Consider the following 24059-nt stretch of genomic DNA (forward strand, 5'->3'; position numbering starts at 1 on the left):
GAAGTAAAAAAAAAAAAAATCATATCTGTAACCTCATAACTGTGGCAGTACTGAGTCAGAAAAACAGGTAATCCTGTCTCCAAATAAACATGAACAGACACTTAAGCAAGAAGTCTAGCGGTAGGGCAAACATACAGCATGATCTCATAGTCTTCCATAAAATACAGCTAAAAGATTATTGGATCCGAGGCTTTACCTCCTTTTTATTTTACAAAGATCTTAGTGAAAGTTTTCTTCCATGGGTTTAATTAAATACCTTTAGAACATTTTTTAATTCATAAATAGTGACTATAAGGAATATATTCCAGTATCTGGCTATGACATAAACAATTATTTAATGTTATTTCAAAACTTCCACCTGGTTCAAAACTTCAATCCCTTGTTCCTGACTGTTTCTGTGATTATAGAAAGAAATAAAGAAAAACAAACAGCTATGAACGATGGCTCCCTAAGTCAGAAACTCCACCCCTTAATTTTTTTTACACATTTTTAACTGTCTAATCCCTTTTCCAAGTGAAAGAACCACAGACTACTTAATCTCTCCCAGTATGGGAGTCACTGCACACCTCAGATTATCCTTATCGAATTTCTCTACCATTTTTCCAGGTGTACAGTACCTACTTTAAAATGGGAGCAGCAAAGTCAGGGGTGATGGAAACTATTCAAAGTATGACAGATCACAGGTTCAGAGGTTCACAGAGTAGAATATCCTTCTCATACCCTCCCCAGTAAAGCCCTGGGTTTTATTTTTGCCAGAAAAACATGTTTTTGTGAAAGAACTGACTCATTGACTGCTACAAGGCAAAGTACCAGGATAGTCACCTGGCTTGAGAGATATATCAGCATTTGTAACTAGTCTCCCACCATACCTATGGTGATGGGGGAAAAACAGTATGCTCCAATTCTTCCTTTATTCCTAGCATTCCCACAGTGTCAGGTTTTACAGCTTCTGACCCATTAAAGCTCCCAGATAATTGCCACTTCAAATGCTGGGAAGTGGCTTTTAGCTGAAGCACACCCCTGTTCAATGGCTCAGTAGAGATTCTCCTGCAGCACCACCTCTAGAGCTCTTTTCCTGCAGTTCACCTGAGACAGAATGAGGCAGCCACATTGATTTACACTAAGGTCATCAAGTACTACTGTCAGAAACCTGTACAATTATTAATGCACCATATAGTTATAAAGTGCAAATCAAGAAGGAAAAACAAAAGCTTTACAGTTGCTTAAGGAGAGTAGGATATAAGCGATATAAGCTCTCCCCAGAGCAGGAGGTGACAGACTCAGCTTTATGAAGTAATTGTGGCTACTTAACTCACTAATCCACTTTTAACCTCAGTCTTTGGTTACTATAGGTCACTGAGTTAATAATTTAATTCTCACAGAGTGAACAAAATGCAAAGCTACAGTAAGTCAGCAGGAAAAGAAATTAAATTACACCTTATCGGGTAAATAATTTTCTTAATACTGCATCCATTAATTATTGACTCATAGATGCATGCAATCTATCCCCAGGCTTAAAAATATTTGCTTACTACAGACTGAGCAAGTAACTCAGATAAATACATTTCTGTCCCATATTGCAAAAAGGAATTGATTTGCACAGCATGAACTACTGAACGATGCCTAGGCTGAACTCAAACAACTGTGAATACTGTTTTCAAATCTTAAAAGGAGAAAGAAAAGGTACCTGGGAGGTGAATTTACTGCATAAATTCCCAATTCATTATTCATTTGAGCAGACACACACTTTGTAGACAGAAAGCTAGAGCATGGCAGCTCTTCAAATACCAGCAGTATCTCCAGGAATGCAGAGGCAAAAGGTACTCAGTTCATTCAAAGTATGTGAATGGATCTGAACTCCGTGTGAGATTTCATTGGGGGGATTTTATGCTTTGAGTTTATACCACTTACACAGAAGTGATTAACTATAGATCTCAACACTGAATTAGATGTCAAATATGAAAAGTCAGCTTGTGAACACTACTGAAAGATACTCTGCAACCATTACTAACAACTAATGCAAGAATTACACAGGATGGAGCAAACTTCGAAACTGTAAGTGCTACACAGATTTTGTGTGCTACCTCTCCCATACACAAACCCTGGCAGACCCAAAAGTTGTTTTTTTATGTGCAGACAGAGGCACAGAGGAAAACAAAACAAATCCTAAATGGAAAAACAATTTCCAAGACTGGTTTTTTTTTGTTTGTTTTTTTGTTTGTTTGTTGTTTTTTTTTTTCTGGTAGTGACTAACACAGTTTAAAATATGACTTAGTAAGAATCTGCCTGCAAATGGCTTTTAAACTGTCATGGCAAGAAACTAAACTCAGTAACCTTGAAGCTGTCATATTGAGAGACACTTATTCTGGTTCTTCATCTAAAACATGCCTATCCATTTCTTTTTAACAGCTCAGTGTTAAAAATTCTGCTCCCATGCCTCCTAAAACAATGATCTCTGCACTGTGAAATAGTGGTACCTTTGGCTTTGTATCTTTCTTTCTCCTAACAAATCACAGAACAACACAATGGTGGGGTTGTCAGGGTCCTCTGGACATCATCTGGTTCAGCTGCCTGCTCCAGCAGGGTGACCCAAACTCAGTTGTCCAGAGCTATTCCCAGACAGCTGTAGAATTATCTCCAAGGATGGAGAGTCCACCACATTTCTGGACAACCTTTGCCAGTGCTCAGTCATCTGCATAGGGAAAAATTGTTTCCTGACATTCAGAGGGAACCTCCTGTGTTTCAGTGTGTGCTCACCTGGTCCTGTCACTGGGCACCACTGTAAAGAGTCTGGATCCATCCTCTTTGTGCCTTCCCTTCATGTATTTTTTTACCTCTGTATTGTTTTCTACTTAATGGTTTAGCTTCAGCATGACCAAGTGGCAATCATAAACCTTTTTTTAACGCATGATTAGCATTGTTTTCTAAGGGCTAGAATAATAGATTCAATTTCCCTCAAAATCAGAAAGCAATTTAGCTCAGCTTTTCCTTTGGAGGTCAACTGTTCTAAATGTTAGGCAATAGAGAACCTTATCCACCAAGTATTTGCAGTACATCTTTTAGATCCTTTTTCAGAGTTCTGTCCAGATACCTAGTTTGTGAAGCCCACAGCCTCAATGCTTAGGTAAGCCCACTTAAGGGTTGCTCAGTCAAGGAAAAAAACCAACTGTCAGGATTGCCAAGCATGCAGAGACAGATATCTAGGCAACTAAACAAAAGTTAAGTGCTGTATTTTTGACTCATTCTTTTGTAAGATCACTCTTTTTCTGATTCAGGCATATAAATTCCACCTAAAATTAGGGGTGGGGATACAAACCTCTTTCTGAAGCTAAGCCTTACCTCTTCCTTTCAAATACATTTAATAACCAGAGATGTGCACTTCAACACTGATAAATTAGACACACCAGAACACACAAGTCCAGAGGAGCCCTGGCAATTCACTACTCCTACAAATCAGGAGCAAATATGATTTTTGTCTGATTTTTACTACAATTTGAGCAGTGTAATGGGAAATCACTGCAAGATTAACAAACCTGCTGGGAGAGAGCTTATGCCCAGCTCCTCCCTGCCACACACCCCAAGCTTTCCCTGTTCAGAGACACAAGGGCCATGACCTGAGGGCTCTGACAGCCAGCCCACAGCTCCCAGGGGAGAGACTAATAAGACTTCACGGGACCATCCTGACCAGTGCACTTTGGGTCATTACCCTGTTTTTTTCCTATTTAAACATGAGACTCCCTGCCTTCCCATTAACTTGTGATGATTTATGGGTTTTCAAACCGTGTGTCACCTGAAATCCCTCGTCCACACTAATTGGAAGATCAGGGGTTTATAAAATTAAATACTTGGCAACACTCTCTGACCTTTGTCAGTAGATGATCAGATGGTCCTGAACTCAATGGCAGGATAAATAGGATACTGATGATTACTCAATGTGTTCCTCTATCCAATGCATTGTACAGCCTCTTAAAATCTGTAAGGAAGTTGCAGGTCTACATACCTTTTCACTGGAGAAGGTGCAATGATTTTGGTAGTTCCTTCATTTTCCCCATTTGTTGTAATTTGGCTCATGTTCTTAGAACCTGGGGAAAAAAAAAAAAAAAGCCCAAAACAGCTGAATCTTGTAGCATAAATGTTTGCACGCCTACTCAGCATAATCACCTACAGGGCAGCATGAGAGATAAAATGACAAATAAAACATCTGGTGCATGCTCATCCTATTAAAGGCATGTAAGGATCACACCTTTATGTCTTAGCCCTATTCCTAGTTGTACCAGGGCACAATAAAGTTTAACGTGAAGCACATTCATTACTCTTCCAAATAAGACAGAGAAGTCTGAAGCTGTTGTTCTCAAAGGGAAACTCTGCCACTGTCAACAGAAGGAATTTCCCTGCTCAGATCAACAATGAGAATACAATTTGTATGAGGAGAATACAATTTGGTTCCTGCTGGTGTTATGATTTCAGTTTCCATGCTATGCTATTAACATCAATTTGTAATTTCCCTTCAGTTCACACATTATGTTTCCACCTAATTGGCAATTTCAGACTTTTTTACAAAATTGTTACCTTCTATATAAACAGATGTCAAGTAGAACAACAAAACAATATCATTATTGATGTAGATCTCTTCTGGACAGGATTCTGAGCATGTTCATTGAAGATAATTAAACAGATTGAAGATTATAATATTATGTCCTCTGGACACAAGCAGCAGTATCACATGGTTGTTAATACAGTGCTACAAACCCCAAGCCACTTTGACTGGCTAAAACAAAATTGTGACGTCTTAATTTAAGCTGGGAAAAGATGTATGGTAAGTTTTCTCCTCAGCCTCAGAAAAAGGATTTTTTCACAATTTCCTTCAACTTCCCATACCATCTCTTTGGCATACAAAGCCTCTGGACCCTACCTCAACACAAAAACTTGAGATTTTTCTGAAGCCCTTTGTCTGCTCATCAACTGGTTCTCACACAGGTTAGATTTGCCAGTCTTCTGCAGAAGTCAGCAAATATATGACTTTTTCAAACAAAGGAATTGATCTCAGTACTTCACATACTCCTCCATGAGGCAGTCATCAATTAAGTCATAGAAAGTCTTTGTCACTTAATGGAGTAATAAAAACTTGTGCCCCAAAACATATCACAACAGTTAAACAACTGCCAGAAAAATAGCCAAGGGTCAGATGATATAAAAGTAATCACCTCCAGAAGTAGACACCTCCAGAAGTGATCGTTTGCTATGTTTGGTAATATCTTTACCATTCTGCAGGTCACCCCTGGTGTCAGGCCACAGTGGGTTAATCGGGAGTTTTCTGTCCACACTCACAGCAACTGCAATGATTGTCTCCAAGGATGTTCCACTTGCAGTAACTTTTACTGACTACAGTACTGTTCTACCAACTTATACCTCTGTATAATATAATTATCTAAGATAAAAGAGTAGACTAAAAAAACTTTGTCCTAACACTAACCCCATTGCAAAACTTAAGCATATTACTGCTTTTTGCTTGCCAAGGCAGTAGGCCTCTCAAAAATACCTTAGGCAGAAATCCTGAACATCTCATTCGAGGCCAGTTTCCCTGGTTGTTTACATTTGGATAAGGTACTCTCAGGATTGAGTGCACTGCACTGAACTTTTCCAGTGAAGTGAATGCACACACAATTCCTTTTTACAGCCATATTGACACTGATTTGTCCATTCAATTCAAGCCAACTATTACTTTTTTAAAAACTCAAGTATCCAAAACCATATCAGCCTGGCAAGTAAGTTAGCTTGTCATGTCTTTCTTATCAGGTAAAGCCACTTAACTGACATTATCTGGAAGCAGTGTTTGTGTTTAAACCAAATCATGAGAGCAGCAGATAGCGTGACCAAATGGAAAACATGCAGTAACAGCTCATGCTTTGCACCCTGGGCTAATGTGAGCCTACAAAAATGAATGGACTTTCATATGTCTATACCAGCACAGCCTACTCTGTGATAAGAGCTGTTTTTCTTATTAGTTTCTAAGCCTGTAGCCTCAAGAGTTTGTTCATCTCACGCCCCATGACTGAAATGCGGAAGTAGTCACACCCATCCTTTTACCAAAGTAAAACTTTAAAGTATAAAGCTCAAATTAAGAAACATAAATTAGGAAACATAAATTAGGAAACAGCTAAAATCACCCCAAGATCCATTTTCTCAAAAATCTTACTTTCAAATCTTACAATTCTCTGGGAAAAGACTTTGTTTAGGCCAGACCAGCAGTTCTACCTACCATGGCTACCAGTAGGGTAGTGACAGGCATCTGTGGCAAAATGTGATTGCTTAGGGAATATCACAATACAGACAGTACTGTAATTGTAATACTCACAACCAGTTCTCCACCTGGCTTCTAAATCAGAATGGCAGCACTTATTTTACACTGGTTTATACAACTACTCCACATGCAAAAGCAGCGACAAACCAAGTCCTCAGCTACCAAACAACAACAAATCCTAAGCAACATGTTTTCCACCACTGAATAAACTCAGACCCACAGCAACAGGTCTGGTCACAACAATGTTTGTCCTGAGAGGATGTTCCCAAGGAGCTTTTAATGTTCAGCACTCACCCAAAAGAATAATGAACACTTTCACCCCATGCTGTGAAAACTGAACATTATCAGTCAGGTCCTAAAACGGCAAGACAGAACAGCAAGAGATCCTATTCCACATTTGAGTTTATTATTTGCAAGCAAAGCAATTCTCTCTCAGCTGAAAGGGGAAAAGTAAGCAAATTAATGAAGTTACACTTATCTCACAAGACTTGACAGAACGAAACAAAAAAACTCTTTCTCTAAATGAACACCAGCTTGAATACCGGCCTAAACATACAGCAAAAAAAAAAAAAAACCATGCATTACTATAAAAACACAGTCTAGATCTAAGATAAAATCCTAGCCATTAAAGTTGCCTGATACAATTTTTGCACTAGCCCTAGAACAAGGGAGATATGAAATGTATCAAACAAGTGACAAAATGGAGGGTACTGCATTTTAAACCACTGCAATCTGTATTCTAGGAAAATAATCTGCTATGCTAAAGCCAAAAGGCCTGCACTGTTTCTCCTATCAGGTGAAGCAACCAATGGCAGTAGCTTGTATGCACAAAAAATAGTTTCTCTCTGTTGACATATCATCTCCTTTGATCTTGATGTTAAACCACAAATATTTTTACTGAAAACAGAAATAATATTTTCTATCACTGTCTTGGCTGGCACCTGCTCCAGCTTGTAACACAGAGTTCACCAAATACGTGCAGTCCTAAGGTCTTTAGCCTACTTCAGTGGACCAATGAGATAAAGAAACATTATTGCTTAGCTCTGCTAGAGATAACTAACCTCTACCTTCAGGTGACAGAAAAAAATATATAAAAAGCACATATTATGTTTATAACATCAGAACATGTACACAAAAAGAAGCATCAAGGGGAAGGGTTTTAATCGGATGTCAGAGGTTCAAGGTTTTGGCACTTCACAGACCCTTATCTGATGGAGGCAATGCTAATGTTATATGCTGCAGTCATGCACTTGTTCTAACTGTCCCCAAAGCCACTGCTGTGGCTGGTCCTATCACTGGAACCAATAGATTAAAAAAAAAAAACCATTAAATAAAATCAAAATGGCTAATTGCAGTGATGGCAAAAACGAAGCCTTTAATACATTTCATTTTGCAGTTATAAGAAAAGATAAAAAGGGGAAGAAGCAGATGAGGAAAGATGCTGAACTCAGAGAAGGTGGCAGGAAGTAATTTCACACAAGCTTTTTGTGAGCTGTTGTTAGATTTGGGTAAGTAAATGGAAACCTGACTTTCATCTCCAAAAAAATTAAATCATAGGACTTTGTCTATCTATATCCTAATTAAAGATGTATTTGCCAGAAAATACCTTAAGATATAATACATCTTAACTGAAATTACCCTATTTAAAATGTTGGACAAGTCATATTTAACCTTAATATACTATACTACAAACAGAAAATTAAGAACAAAGGACTAGCCATCAGGGATGACTATCTGCATAAGGTCACTATGCAAAAGGAATATTTATTTTAAGAAGAAATATAATGTAATTTTCTCAAATATTTTAGTCAGGGAAACTTTTACATAACCTGTAAAACTTATTAGAGTACCAGGTTAATTTGCAAGATAAAAAATAGTCTAGAAAATAAAATCTACATTGGGATAATATATTTAAGGAAATTATGCTTAAAATATGACAAATAGTCTTGATTTATTGTGTGAAATGGACTTTGTTATATCTAAGAACAACTTTAGGTAAAAAGAGGTAGATTTATTTTATGAAATAAACTATCACATGTTGTCTGACACAGGAAGGAGAATCAACATGAGTCTTCATTCATCTCCTGAAAGCCTGTTTAAATGGAGGAAGAATATTCAATTTTTTTCACTGTGAGTAGCAAAGACAAAGTAAAAAAAAAAAGAAGAAAATATTCTTATTCATAGGGAAAGATGGCATTTAAAAGACATAGCTCTCTTCCCTCAGCCCATATTTTGAGCTGGTAATTAAACAAATGAATTTACATTAATATAATCTAAGTTAATACATTTGTCCCAGTGATATGACTGTACATTTAAAACATATGGGTAATCAATTAAGCTGAATTTGAAAAGAAAACAGATGGATGATAGAGATTACACAACCACATGTAAGTAAAATGGTGACAAAGCAGAGATTTTATTTTAAAGTGGGATAAAGTGTTTAAAGCCACCCAAATAGCAAACACATGTTGTGAAAAGAATTCTGCATCCACTTACATCAGCAGAAGAGGCTACGGGAAAGTTTCAGTTTTCCCTCGTATTTCCAGCCAAAGAGACTGAAAACAAAATTAACAAATACAACACCTGCACAGCCTTGCAGCAACACAGACTAACTTTACTGCCTGGGCTAAGGCAAACATTATTTTAAACCAAGAGCTGAATTTTAGCTGACAAATAGACACACAAATTTCCTGAAACAGAACCAGGGACAAATGAGGTAGGAAATGCTGTTTGGCTTGAGTAGCTGCCCTAAGAACAGAAGAGTCCAGCTGAACAAAAAGTTTAATTAATTAGGTTCAAGGATCATTATCTTCTTGTCCTCTCAGACACCCACTTAAAACTGCACACACAATGAAACATATCAGAATCAGAAAGCAAAGCAATTCTCTTTCTACACTAAATAAAATAAAATAAAAATTTTTTAAATGTTGTAAACTTCCTCTATTTTCTAAGACTATACTTTTAATTCTGTTACATTTCAAGAGCCACCACAGCTAAAAGGCAGAGTACACCATTTTTGTTTCTAAATCAAAAGACAAAAGATCACATTCAGGATAAATACTGTAGGTTTCCAGTGGCATATACCTGCCTTCTTTTAAAAAATAGGTTCTAAAATTCTATAGAGGCATATTGAACCACGATAAAAGAGAGATATTATTTACATTTTAAAGCCCAGACAAGTTTTTTCTCAAATACCAATACACACACATGTGCTTAACTCCTGGCACAAGTTTGACTGAACTGTGTGTGTCTGCTTGTCATAGATGAAGGTAAGCAATACCCATGTAATCATTTGTGGACCTGGAGCTTGACATCAAATTTCAGGAAGCATCCATTATCTAGGGCATGACTTCTGTGATCCAAGCTTAATCCCATCTCCTCTAACACCTGTGAAAACTTCTATTTTGCCATGACAGCTTCCACATGCAGAACAGATTTCGAGCTCACACATCTGAAGCATGTTAAAGTTGAATGGCACTAACTTCTGTTCCACTTAATATCAAAATAAAGGGATACTGTCCTTGAAATGGGAAGAGGGTGCAAAAAGTGGCCCCTTGGGTCAAACAGGCCAAACAATGGGATACTAAACAAGACACACAGGTATAAAATTCGCTTGCAAGAGACGGGTCTCCAGAGAAAAAAACATGCTCTCACTGTCTGTTTTCAAACTTCCCTTTCAAACTTTACATTAGACCTACACACATGGGGGCTTATCCTCTTTAATCCACAGCAACTCTTTTATTTTTTTCTGGAAAGCTGGAGGTTTCATATCCTGCTAACTAAGATCTAAATACTGACTGAAGGCAAAACACAGAATCCATTCTGCAAGATCCTCAAGGACACTGCAGCAGTTCTGAGTCACTTCGTGATGATAAAATGAACCAAAAACGAAGACATCTGCCCCCAGGTCAGCAGAGAAGGACCTACCTGTCTGTTGTGTTCTTTTGGGGTAAGTCTTGCTGCGACTTCTTTCAATGCTCTGGTCAGGCCGTGGAAGCTGCACGGAAGGGTCTCTGGTCATTCTCAAAGATGTTTTTCCACTTCAAAACACAATAAAATAATGGAAAAACAGTTGGGAAAGTTACTTAAGACTGAAAAAAAAATGCTCTTAACTTCTCATCCCACCCCTGGTTCTTCTGTTGAGCAGCACGACCCTGAATTTTGTTTCAAAATCATCAAAAGATTGTGCCAACCACTCCTATATTTAGCATTTTCAAGTGGAGATATGCCACTAAAACAAAATGGTTTTTGTTAGGAATAGCTTAAGATAGCATGACCTTTTCTAACCTAGAATATTCTAACGTACAACCTTCTTAAGTAACAATATTCCTCCCTGAACTTTTTCTGAAAGTTTCCTCCCAGGAAAACATGTTTAATATATTGTTTACACATATTTAATATTGTTCAGCTCCAGACAGTCAGGGGCTACTTCTCTGGCATGTGGAATGACAGCCAGAAAGACTGCAAAACAAACTGTACTACAGGACTCTCACTAGAAAACCCCAGCTGACAAAAAATTGAGTAAAAGTCTTGATTCTTGTTTACAGTAAGGTTTTTATTCACTGCATAATTGAAGTAAATTATTAAGTTTCAATAAATTCTTTTATACTCATTGTAATGTTCCCCTCAGTGTGACTAAGCAGAATATAGTGGTCATAAAAAAAATATAAAATTCATATTCCTCCCCAAACTCCATACTTGTTCCTGGAAACTTATTACACAAGAGAAGTAATTGTCAATAGTAATTCCTTAATACCTGAAGTTTGATAATTTTGAAGTAAAAGCTATTGTACTAGAAAGTACTAAGCAACTATACAGGAATTATTTATGTAGATTTTTTTTTTTAATTATGTGAATAGACTTCATGAAATACTGATAGTATTTTCACCAATAGCCCTTCACTGATAGTCAACACTGCAGAATTTAAATGTTTTCAGAATTCTAAAATAATTTAAGGACAGAAAAATCTCAAATCCTAAACATACATCACAGTAATGTGGGGTTTTTTGTGTTTTTTTTTCTTTTTGTAGTTAGTTTAAAGCATGCTCGAAGTTACCCAGAAAACTTTTCTGTTCAACTTTTAAGTTTGGGACCCATAACAGTCTTGCAAATTCCAGAAGCAATTTTAACAAAACATCTGGGAATAGGACCTTCCACCCCCACTAAGCATTCGATCTTAAGACAAGAAAATTGCCCTCCTGAAAACTGGCTGACACACAATGAGAAGTACCTAAAAGATTTTACAAAAAAAAAAAAAAAAAAAAAAAACAAAAAACAGAACAACGTTAAAAAAAACCCCACAACATCACAAGACAAATTAAAGTATCATGATTCCCTCCACTTACACAGAGAAACAGTGGGATTATGGTTTCTGTTCTGAGCTAATGATGTGTATGGATACACAACACTGTCACTGCTTTTGGTGATACAATGGGGGCCAAAGATAAAAATGGAAGACAACCAAAATTGTCAGTTATGACCATCATCCCAACATGGCAAGCCTGATCACAGATCACCCATGACATTTATTAAAATAGGAAGACAAACTGAACTGTGCCACCAACAGCAATAGCTCAAACATAGTCAACTGCTTCATAGCCTGTTAGTTTTTAATTGATTGGAAAGTTCTTGCCAGTACAAAGCTTTCTCTTCCCCAGCACCAGTGCCCTGCTCCAATCTGCTGAAGTGATCCAACTAAAAAAACTCATCTGCAGTACTCTGGCAGGAATCAGTGAGCTACTACTCATTGTCCCGGATGGGGCAATGCAGGCCAGGATCCATTAGAAACACAAAAGTCAGGACAATCATTGCCCTGTTATCCACAGCAAGGAGAATCTGGATCATGCCAGAGAATGTGACAACTCAGTCTGGATTAGGAAATAGGAAAATTGAGAAAGATCTGCCTAACTAATGATTATCAACCTTACTCATTATGATCCATTTATTTCTTGCAGCATAGTGGAAACAATGCTCCTTATCCATCCTTAATTTCAAGTTTACATTATCTTTCAAGTTTAGAGCCTTGAACATTCTTCTAATGTTGTCACCTATTCAAGTCAGAAAACATACACCCTCATTTTTGTATTCCCCAGCTGTCAGGAAAACCTCTTTAGGACATGAACATAATTTCAGGATTTATAAGGAGATAATGATTTAAAGAGTTGACAAAGCTGCTCCTACTTTGAATACAGGCTATAGCAAGCCTCAACCAATTCTGGGGATCTGGAGAAGAAACATTTGTCCCAAAACTGCCAGGCTCCCAAAGAGAGTCTGTTAAAATGGCCCTGGTTCATCTTTCAACTTCAGAACCATACTGGGTCATATTCTGGGTGGTGATTTTCTTTCACTGGAAGGAAAGAGGAGAAAGGGAATGAAGAAGGAATAAACTGAAGTTTAAACTATGAAAAAAATTCACCTGTACCGATGTTTATAACCTATGGATCCAAACTTGCTGATTTTTCTTGACAGAGAGTTTGATTCATTCTCTGGCACCCTGTAATTTCAAAATAAAATAACAGAGTAAGTTGCATAGATAGGTCAGAACTATAGTCCCCTTCCCAAGTCAAGAAAAAATAATACCTATTTGGGCTCAATTTTTTTTTTTTTTTCCTGCAATTTCCTCTTCATCCCTATATCTGGACAGATTCTTATGGGGTTGAGAGTCTCCCAAAGCCACCTGTTTGTCACCCCTATTTTGACTGCACACCTTTTTATTTCAGAGTCAAGTGTAAATTGCTGGAACCAGCAGCCTTTCACGTAATTTTGGGAGAAGGCAAACCTACCCTGCCACAGCAGTGAGATTGCAGGAAGGACTCTCAGTTCACTCATTTCCAGCACTGCTAAAGGCAGAGGATTTAATTCACCAATTCCCAGTTAGACACCTTAGCACATTTCTCTTGGTGTTCTTTGCAACAGTAAAATCAAGTGCTTTGAGATGTGCAGTACTCAAAGCACTTTGAGAAATATCTCTCAAAGATACTTGAGCAGCACTTCTCAAAGTATCTTTGAGAAGATTTTTATACACCTCAGCCCCTCAGTAGCAAACAAAATGTTATGGAAATTCAATGAATTTCTATTAAATATATATATATATATTTCTGTGCACTGTAGAAAATAGTAATGTCTGAATTCCAACGGCTTCCCTCTAGCCAATGCTGCTACAGAAAATCTGATGATTAAATAAATGATCAAAATCTATACGGCAACTTAAATCCTGCCATCTTTCTCATAAAGCCTACTACATGCAATCTGAAGTACTGTTTAGAAAAGAATACTAAGACAAAAGAAACCACCAGACTACCCAGTTTTAAAAACATTGCTTCACATCACTGTAAGAAAAGGTGCTGGCTTTTAAAAGCATTCCATAACCAAGAGCAGAAACGCGTTTCCAGGCAGCAAACTTTTGTTGCATGACTCTGCAGATGTAACAAGGCTCCCAACTCAGTGTAGTGGCCCTATGGCAAACACAACCTAACTTCTGCATCACTCACCTGAAAAATGTATGATGCTCTACACAGCATTTCCAGAGATGTTTGCATGTGACCTTGTTACGTGCTTCAAAAAAGAAGGAAGTTTCATTGCACTGAAGATAAAACAAAACAAATGAATCTTCTTATGGGGGATCCTGCCATTGAAGTAAATCTGATTTACTGAACAAAAGAAACAGCCATTGCATGTTAGTCCATGCAAGAAAAGTAATCAGCACAACAAAAAGCATGTTCTATAATTCTGTATAATTCTTCATTTAAAGTGGTTTTCTTTTCAAAAAACAGAGAAAAGAGATTATTGAAACACTTATGTTCCTTCATTCTTGTTCATACACATCATCTTTTTTCCTAAATAAAACACACCAGTCGGGTTTTTTTTCATAAATTATGTTTCTGATGTTTTCTGAGACAGCAGCTCAGATGTCAATCAAACATATTCTGGTTAACAGTATAAATAAAGACAAGAATAAATGAAAGAAAGAAAAGAGCTCAAGATCTGTTATAAACTATTATGAAGCAATGACAGAGGAAACACATAAAACAGGCCAAGGTAAACCTGAGGGGGAGAAAAAAATGAAGAAGAGAACGGTTTTCTTTTTTATAAAAAGCTAACTTCAGAATAATTCAAAATGCTAGGAAAAAGTTGAAAGTCTTAAAATCTAACTTAAGATCTCTTAAGGACGACAACAACATCTAGAACAAAAGCATATACAAAGCTTAATAGCCGATTTCTGGAAACCAGCAGAGAAAAGTGGGACACATACAAACTATATCATATTTCCAACAGGAAAGGAGAAGCAATGGACACATCACACTGTTTGTTTTCAACAAACACTCAGATGTGTTCACAAAAAATACCCTTCCATCTATTTTTCACTTGGTGAACTCAAGCGCTCGGTGTTTCAGCTGTGATTTGCACAAAGAATGAGCAATCCCAGTGATGTCAGTGTGAGAGCTCAGCATGGCATTACACCCCCTGTAACAAAACTGATTCTAAAACCATTTCACCAACATGTGAGTTACAAAGGAAGGTTCACACCACCTTCAGCAGCTGATTTTGGACAATCTATGCCCTTGCATTACTTCTGGAGTGCCATGCATGCACAAGAGCTCAGGCAAGTTTCTCCCCTTCCTCATTTATTATTGTTATTATTATCTGCAAACACCTTGCAAACTGTGAATTAATTCTCTATGTTCTCTAGAATTCAAAATTTCACCTATTAAAAGAAACCCCAGTTATATCTCTATTAACAGCTGTCAAGCAGCCTCACAAAATCACAAATTACCTCCTGAAGCAGCTTTTCCTTCACTTTGAAAAAAATAACAGTAAAACAACAGAATTTTCTACCTGTGGTTAGAATAACACAGATTTTATTCCCTGACAAAAAAAAATATACATGAGCTTATTTTCTCCCATGCCTTATTTCAGTTAAATGTCTGGCTGGAACAGCCCCATGGAACAGGCAAGGAACTAAAATAATTCTCTGGTCTTCCATCAAAAGCACATTTTACTCTCCATGGCAAAAGAGAAGAATACAGGCAGTACAGTAAGACAATGACCACCAAGAAACCTAGGATTCATCTGATATTGCTGTGTATATCGTAAAATGACTTTGTAGTACATTGGTCCCATAAATATATTCCCAAAGTCCCTCAGGTTTAATAGGGATCATCATCTCTCTGCAGGATTCACAAGTGGCTTAACTTATAGGAAAAAAAAAAAAAGTTGAATTCATGAAAAGTAAAGGCTTCCTGAAAAATCTTGAAAATAGTTAAGGAGAAAAATAGATTTACCTTGGACTCTTCCAGAGTAACAATATTGCTCTTTCTCCTCTGATGGCTAGAAACAAGAGTCTACCCACTGAAAAATCATAATGCATTTTACATTGTAAAATTTTTAAAGAAAACATGTAAAGTGGTGCTTTACGTTAGCTTATTTTGCACATAACAGAAAAGTAGCTTTGGATTTCATTACTTGATTTATATTACAATTTTTATATTAAACTGTCATCTAATATGTTTTCATATAAACCCACCCAACTATAATCATCTTCAAAAGGATAATATCAAACTGGATTGTAGTATTGCAAACTTGATGAAATATGAAATGTCAGTTTAGCTTCTGTTAGGAAATAACTCAATGACTCACTTTTAATATGCAGGGTCTTGCTCCTTCTTTGTTCCCTCCCCCTTTTTGGCACTTAAATTTATTTAATTATATAATCTCAAAGGAATGAGTTTCTGGTATGTGGGAAGAGAGGGGCAGAGAGAAGACAGGTATGTTTTTGGGTTTGTTTTTTTTTTTAAAGAGAATTTTTAAAATAAGGTGTTTCTGCCATATCTTACTGTTAGACCAGTTTGAATGCTGCTGGCATTCAATGACAGTGGGAAAAAGTTGGGGGGAAAGTTCTATTCCTGTGGGGAAAAAAGTTCTAGTCATCAATTTTGTCTTCTTTAATTTACAGTTTTAGAGCTTTCTCATGCACAGAACAAAAAGCAGGAAAACAGATTAATATCAGTAAGTGAAAATAACAGGGGCCATATAGTTCTCCTGTCATATCATAGAAAGATCCAACCAGCAAAAATTACTGATTTCATCATATGAAGGCATTATTTTCTAAGGTAGAAGAAAGTGCACCCTATCTGGTAAGAAAAATATTGATGATGCTGAAACATCTAAACTTAGTATCCAGCAATCAAAAGCAGTAAGGGAGGGCAAAAAACAAAAGAGGGGTTGTGGGGAGGATGTGAGAGGAAGATAATAACTCTATAGAACCAATTTACCAAAACATTATGGAACTCAGATCTGGAAAATGAAATAATTGCCTAAAAATCATGGGACAGACCAATAAAGCTTCTGATAACATACTCGGGTTTATTTATTTGAATTTGAAGGAAAATCATGTCTGAAAACTATGGTTTCAAAACTAATGCTTGTTATAACTCAATGGCACAATTAAATTTTATTAGAGAGGAAAAAGAGACTAAAACACTCATCCTTATCAAAGGCGAAACAATTGATAATTCCTTCACCATTTCTCAGCTTATCTGGGAAGGATTCTGTAACTTACTGCAACCGAGTCCAGTATGACACTGCTTAGAGCACAGTCAGGTTTAGGACTTCCTCCATATTCCTTTTAGGACTTTTTAAGGCTTCCAAGAGCAGTGATTACCCTGATAATTTATAAATGCTTATATAAAAAGTAAGCAGTACTGAAAACAGCAGTATCTTTCTGGATTAACATCTCTCCCCCAAAGGAATTAGTTGATTTATATAGGTAAAGCGAGTCATGTTAAGACCATGACCTTTTGTTCCCAATAAGAGACAACATTTTTAGCATTTTGAACATCACCATTTCCTACAGTGTTAGCTGGGTGTTTTTCTTATTATTCACATATAGCTGAACCAAAAGAAATAAAGACCTATTGTAATTTTACTAACAATTTATAGAAAATGACACTTCCAAAGTCATTCAGCGCTGTTTGGTGCCTCACAAGCTTCTCCTGGCTACTCAACCTGCTGCTTTCAGAGTGCCTAGTGTACAAAAGGTAAGTCACAGTAAATCATGAATTGCTCCCACAGCAGTCCTGGCTGTCTGCACTCTGGAGATCTGTCTCCTTTAAGCCATCTTGGTGCTTGTCTGTTCTTTCAGGAAGCCCATTTTGCTGATCAAACAAGTAGAAAATCACTTATTTTTGTATGATTATTTTCAATCCCATCTGTGACTTGCAGGAGCAAGGGAGGGGCAGGATAACGCGACCAGAGGCTGCAAAAGCACCCTTACAGCAATAACCACCCATCAAGCTGTGGGACTACCTCCTCCTAACCCTGAAAAAGGCACACACCAAAAAACGTGAGGATAAGCATTACATATCCCTCTCCTTTTAGGTGCTTTAAAAACTTGTCCTGCAGTCTCCAAAACATGCTACAGCTCATGCTGCTAGAGCCTCACCACCATTTTAGCCATAGCAGAAGAGACAGAGAGACTAGCACAGTGGGTGCAGATACCTTGTCTGCATTACAAGCTTATACACAGATGGACACTGAGTTTTATGCTGGCATCCAGAGCAGCCAGAAGACTGATCTGGCAGGGCCTTTAAGATCTTCACTAGGGAGCTGGGAATTGGAACAATGCTACACACCCTAATACCCACACATCTCAGGTGAAAGATTAAAAGCGGGTTACAAAACCTTTCAAAGGAGACAACTCAGAGGGGTCATTGCTCTGCCTAAGTACAGAGCACCTCTGGTGCGGGAACCCCCGGCCTGGTTCAGGGGGTCTGTGTGGTAGTAAAGTCTCTCCTCCAACCCGTGCTTCCAAAATAAACTCTGCAGCCTCTCGTTGTTCGGTCTCAAGGCAGTTTATTGCAAGCTATCTATTTTCTTCTCGGGCTGCTGTGGTTTGCTCAGCAGCTCAGGCAGAGGCACACACACACCCTGACATCCTCTCTGTCTGCTGTCTTTTTCTTCTCTCTCCCTGCCCAGGGCTGCTGCTACCTTTTATATGATACGTTACATAATACATGTTTACAGTTTTTCCCCAATGCCTACTACCTATATTAAATGGCGCTTTTCTACTCTAAACCAATCCATAAGTGCCAACATCATCAGGAACATGGAGGTAAGGAAGAAGAAGGAGGAAGAACAGGATCAGGCCCACTTTCCTCCATCTTAGAACTTTTGACCCCCATGTACAAAGTAAAAACCCCCCTGTACAGGTGTTAAAACCCCCCTGTACAATACTAAAAAATTTTCCCCTCTATTTTGTAACTACTTCTACTATGCTATCTAACCCTTTGTGACTGCTTGTTCCACCTTCAAAGTTGGTAACTCATTCCATGGCTCAAACTCAAGATCACAGCTGTTTCCAGCTGCCTGCCAGGGTTTAAAATGGCTCTGACCAAGGCCTGGAACCTCCAAAAATGTCTGAGGGACATTTTGAGTTCCAACACTCTGTGACCAGTACACAAGTTCATGAGTGCTCGGCAAACAGCTTCCTGCTCACTCTGCCTTGCCAACCTGATTACACAGCTTTCAGTCTCAGAAATGCTTTGTGCCCAGCTAGCTCAGTTCCTAGGCAGGGCAAGCTCAGCTCCACCTGGAAGACAAGACATGCACTTAAAATGACAGCTCTTCTCTCTGAGGGCCGGAAGATACCCTGTTCTTGTACTTCATGGATTACTCCCAGGATAAGAGGCCACTGTCAGTAGATTTACGCCCATTCCAGAGAGCACTGAACCCGCCCACAGAGCAAAAATTATTCAAGAACCACTGATTCAGAACAGGCTTTAGCTACCCTAATTTACAAGACATTTATGGGCTCCCAGCAATGCAGGCTCAGAAAATTAAGAATAAAACCCCAAAAGCACATTAGGAGCCATGCCAGCACACACACCACTCCTCACAGCCACAGCTACTGCTACATAAGGAGGGCTCTTGCCCCGTTGCAGGGCACACTGCACATATACATATTACACCTGCACATGTAACAGATTTATTAACACTGGCTCTGAAGCTACTTCTTCAGAACATTATTCTTTGCCAGGCACATACCTGGTTATCATCAGTTCTAAATTTCAATAGGAAGTATTCTGTCTTTAGACATATGCAGACAAATCACAGCTTATGTAATAAACAATGTACTATTACTGGTTACACAAGGTCAATCTTTAGGAAAATTATACCAAGTTGGCAATTAAAATTGATAAAGCTGTGCCAGTTGCATGTCAACATTGAAACCAACACACCTCAGCTTTACATTACAGCAATTCAAAAACACTAAGGAATTTAAAAAAGAAAACAAAAGAAAGCTGACAGCATCACCTTAATGTCAGTGAATTTAATTTTATGCAGGCCTTCAACTGATCTTAAAGTTCTTCAATGATGGCTCAGATAGCAATTAAGAAAAGACAGGAAAACCCCCAAGCAACCAAAACAAGCCAAAACTACTTAATTTGACATACTAGCATCACTGGGCTTGCCCACCTCCACCCATTACTATCACTCTGAGTTAAGTGGGTGCAAATGCAAATGATGCAAAAGTCATTTGCAATTCTTAAGCCATAAGAAAGATCAAACTGCTATTTTTGTCTGGAAACTATACATATAACCATACAATAAATTGGACTTAAGACTGAGAGTAACAGATCTTCAAATCCTGTTCAATCTTCCCAAGAGCTGCAGGAACAATAAAACAAATTAGAAGTTCCTGGCTGGAATTTGTAGCTCAAGACAGATTCCAGCATTTGATAGGAAAAGAAGGGGTATGCAGCCAAACCACCTTATTAACATTATTTTTCAGACTTATGGCACTTATGAAAAAGTACATTAAAAAGACAAAGCATATTTACAATGTAGCCTGGACTATTTAAAATAACAAAAAAAAATATTGTATTTAGACAAGTTTCAGCCACACAAAATGGGGAAGATTATGTACTTTGGACTTGCATCAGTGGTTGGTATTGCCCCTGAAGAGTCATTACCAATTTCACCTTGTGAATTCATCTGAATATGGAAGACTGCAGAGGAATGCACAAAAATGTGGAAATCATTTTTAACTGCACAGATTGGAAGATTGATCTGAAAATACCCAAATTTCAAGATATCATCAAATAAAATTTTCAAAATTCAAAAAAACCCTTCTATTACAGCAAAAATGATGAAAGCAAGTGTTTTGCACATTGAATGCTTCTGTTTTGTGAAACAGGAAAAGTAAGAACAAAAGTTTTGCATAAACACTGCTAAGGAGTGAAATCATTCACATGCATGTTCAGACATAGAGCAATGAAGTAAAAGGCTCAGTTGCAGCAAACAGCACCGGGGTGCAGGGACCAGCACAAAACTGCTTGGTACCTACATACAAAAAAACTCCACGTCTCTCACTCCTGCCTATTATCACATTTACATTCCCAGCCTACACAGTCTATCAAAGTGGTTTCTCTCTGTTTCCTTTCATGCTCCTAGTTGAGAGAAAAATCTAGGAAGCAGGCCGTGCTGCTCACATGGGGAAGCACAGGAGGTGTGCTGGGCACCCCTTCCACCAGTAACTTCCACACAGAGCATCCATTGTGATCCAGCTCTGTTTTGCCGGTGGAGAGGGGAGGGCTTTGGCAGCCACCTGTGTTACTGGATTGTTTACAGCAAGATTGCTCCACAGACAGGATGTCAGGACCTATGCACAGGCATTAGATGATTTTCTCAGTTTTCTGAGAAATAAACTTCTTTAATCTTCAAAAATTCTTGGCAATTTTTTGTCATGTTCAGGGAATGTGAACATGTGAAGCCCTTGCAGGGGAAGGGTTCCTAATTTCATACTGATACTTAGAGGTGCCCAGGAGGACCTAACGCCTTTATAGCTCGGAATTCACAGCATGGATTCATGCAGGGGAACAATGAAATACTGATTGAATGATTAACACCACTGAAAAAGAGCTTCAGTCTCATATGGCCAAATATTAAAAGCACTATTTTGTTTACAGCGATGACCTAAGGGAGAAAACATAATACAAACATAGTAGAGAAAGACAGAACCAAAATGCTGATGGTCATGCTTGTACATAGATAACACATAGTAACAGGTGTGTAGGAAAAAAATACGAGGCAGCTAAATATAGAGGAATTATTCTCATGGAAGAGATATGAAGAAGTACAAGAGGTTAGACTACAAAACAGAAAAGCCAAAGCAACTTACTTTTTTATAAGACGCTAAGCAATAACCTCTTCTGCTCAGTAAACATCAAATTTATGAAGAGTGAAGCATTGTAAACAAGAAAATGAGCAGCCAAAAGTTTGGCTGACACAGATGAAACAGCATGGGGTTTAGGTAGTCTGAAGACATGGACTTGTACATTTAGACTGTCATCTGTCAAGATCAGATGTCCATTTCCACCCCTCTAGTAGGAAATACACAGATTCTTCTGGCATGGTTGAAAAAGTTTCACACCAATCTCAGAAAGCAACAACAAAGAAGTTACCATAAGTAACTCCATCCAGGGGAAGAGCTTTGCTGGTGCTAAAGGGACCCAACAGCTTCCTCTTTATGAGCAATGAAAGCTGATAGTTAGTGTGAACATGGATCAAAACCCATCCTGCAGAGAGTTTTTACAACATATGGAAAACAAGACTCACATAAAACACTCGGTTCACTCAGAATTAATCTGCTCAGACATTGTCTGTAACTTACATGGTATTAGCTCCTTCACTTTATGCCATAAAGTTCAATTTAAAGACATGGAAAAGCCCCCATTATTTTTACTCCTCCTGAACCTCTTCTGGAGCTCTCTACAACTAAGTGGAATAGACATTCCAGACTTGATATACCACATCTGATACAAGGAAAGTATTCATTACTTGGGCTGTAAAATATTACAGGAGGCAGGATGAAGTGAAAATGGCATATTTACTCTCCTATAATACACTCATGTGTCACATGAGCGACAAAGTGATAGCATTTATTCAACAAAAAACAAATGGAATAAAATAAATTTGTGAGTCAGATTTTTTAAGATTATTGGAACATACATTCATACAAATACACTGATGAGCTTTTCCTCCTCTGTGTAGAACAGCATAAATTGTTATGACAATTTTAATCCACAGACTGAGGTTACTGTCTGCCTATTGCAATATATTATTTTGTTCAAAGTACCCCCCAGCTGTTAAAAAAAGGAAAAAGAAGATTTTTCTGCGCCATTTTGGCCTTTCTTGTTAGGATATGAAGTGCTATACAAATACTTCAGATTAATATTAGTTGCAAAGGCAAATTCAGTGAAGGTACACACCCCTGTACTTACTGTTCTACCCAACAATTTCCTAGAAATACCTGTCAAGGCTTGAAATTGCCAAGTTCTGTCAAAATATTTGCCTTATGATCACAATGGTAAGAGCTCACCAGCCATCAATATTCACAGCCTCAACTTTTCCAAAACCTTCCAGGTTTTCTATTCAGCATGTTAAGCCTTTGCAATGTTAAAAGAAAACTGTGGAAATGTGGCATCAAAGAGAAGCTACAGCTTCACTTCCAAGCAGTTCACTCCAAGTCAAACTCGGACAGGTTTATACATGAACTATCACCCACTCTTTACATGAAACATGGTGAAAAGTTTTCCCAACCTTGCCCCAGCCTTTAAATAACTCTTCAACAAACACACCTTCAGAAATAAAATTCCCACAGATTACCACACCAAATTTTAACAAGCCACTCGGGGGTAACAAAAGAGAGATTTGCTAAGACATCTGCAAAGACACCAGAAATGCTATCCATAACAGAAGCAAGACAAATGTCCTCATGGAAAAACCATGGATGAAAATGACAACCATTACAAAGCTGAACAAAAACACATAGACAAACAGTAAAGGGTATTTTTGCCAGCAAGTTAATTCTATTTAAAACTATAAACCATAAGTCCTTATGAAACTGCAAACTTTTGTGTTTCCAAAAAGACATACAAAGTATTTTCAAAAAATAATTCAACCAACTAAACTTACAATTAAACCAGACAGCAAAAACTACAAACTGATTGCAACTATGTTTTTTATTACATGTTATTATTTTTTCCTACATTCTCAACAATCTCCTTCCTCCTTTTCCTACTCCTCATGCTTTGTAGGGGAAATTTTGTTTGTTTGTTTTGTTTGTTTGGGGTTTTTTTACTTAGTCTATCTTAAAACTCCTCTCTTGCTATCAACCTGCTGTCCTTGCCCCACGGGAACCAATATTGCTTTCTCTCAAATGGTCTAAGAGCAAAGAGATGTTAAACTCTCACAAATGAGTTTGAAGCTATATAATGTGTTTTGTTTTGCGCCTGACAGCTTTGTGAGGTTCCCTTCACCTACATTTGGTTTCATACAGTAAATTTCAGTAAAACAAATTAGATTTTGACAGACACACTAAATTTCCACCTTCATTAGACATATTTTTTTTTAATCTTTTCAGGCCTAAATAGAAACTTACATCTTTTCCCAGGACTCGAAGTTCAAACTGCGTTTCCTTGAAGTGAACTTTTGTAATTCTAGGCCTGTAGTATTGAGAAAAAAAAAGACAGACCTTCATGATCTTTTAATTTCATGTATAATAAAATATAAAGTTGTATACATTTGCATACAAAGACAAAAAATATTCACAGGTAGATTTATTTTTCAGGTATGTCCCAGATGTCAGCAGACAATTCGTGATATGTAAACATTTCAGCATGAGTATGCTAAAGGTGATCTACTGTTTACAATACCTGGCCTATCAAAGAATTAAAAATCTGCATAACCCAGAAAAATA

The 24059-nt window shown here is 37.7% G+C and overlaps 1 protein-coding gene across 5 annotated transcripts in view; it reads right to left on the reverse strand.

The window, feature by feature from the left end:
• EPB41L4A (erythrocyte membrane protein band 4.1 like 4A) overlaps positions 1-24059 on the reverse strand; it is a 117484-nt gene that overhangs the window by 27200 nt on the left and 66225 nt on the right. For all 5 annotated transcript variants that reach the window (XM_072922738.1, XM_072922739.1, XM_072922740.1 and 2 more), the window contains 5 exons: positions 23742-23805; positions 13792-13883; positions 12717-12794; positions 10229-10341; positions 4001-4082 (listed from right to left, as the gene is read on the reverse strand). In XM_072922738.1, coding sequence (XP_072778839.1) covers positions 4001-4082; positions 10229-10341; positions 12717-12794; positions 13792-13883; positions 23742-23805 — 429 coding nt within the window. The remainder of the gene's footprint in view (positions 1-4000; positions 4083-10228; positions 10342-12716; positions 12795-13791; positions 13884-23741; positions 23806-24059) is intronic.

This window comes from Taeniopygia guttata, chromosome Z (genome assembly GCF_048771995.1).
Source record: "Taeniopygia guttata chromosome Z, bTaeGut7.mat, whole genome shotgun sequence".
Lineage (NCBI taxonomy): Eukaryota > Metazoa > Chordata > Aves > Passeriformes > Estrildidae > Taeniopygia > Taeniopygia guttata.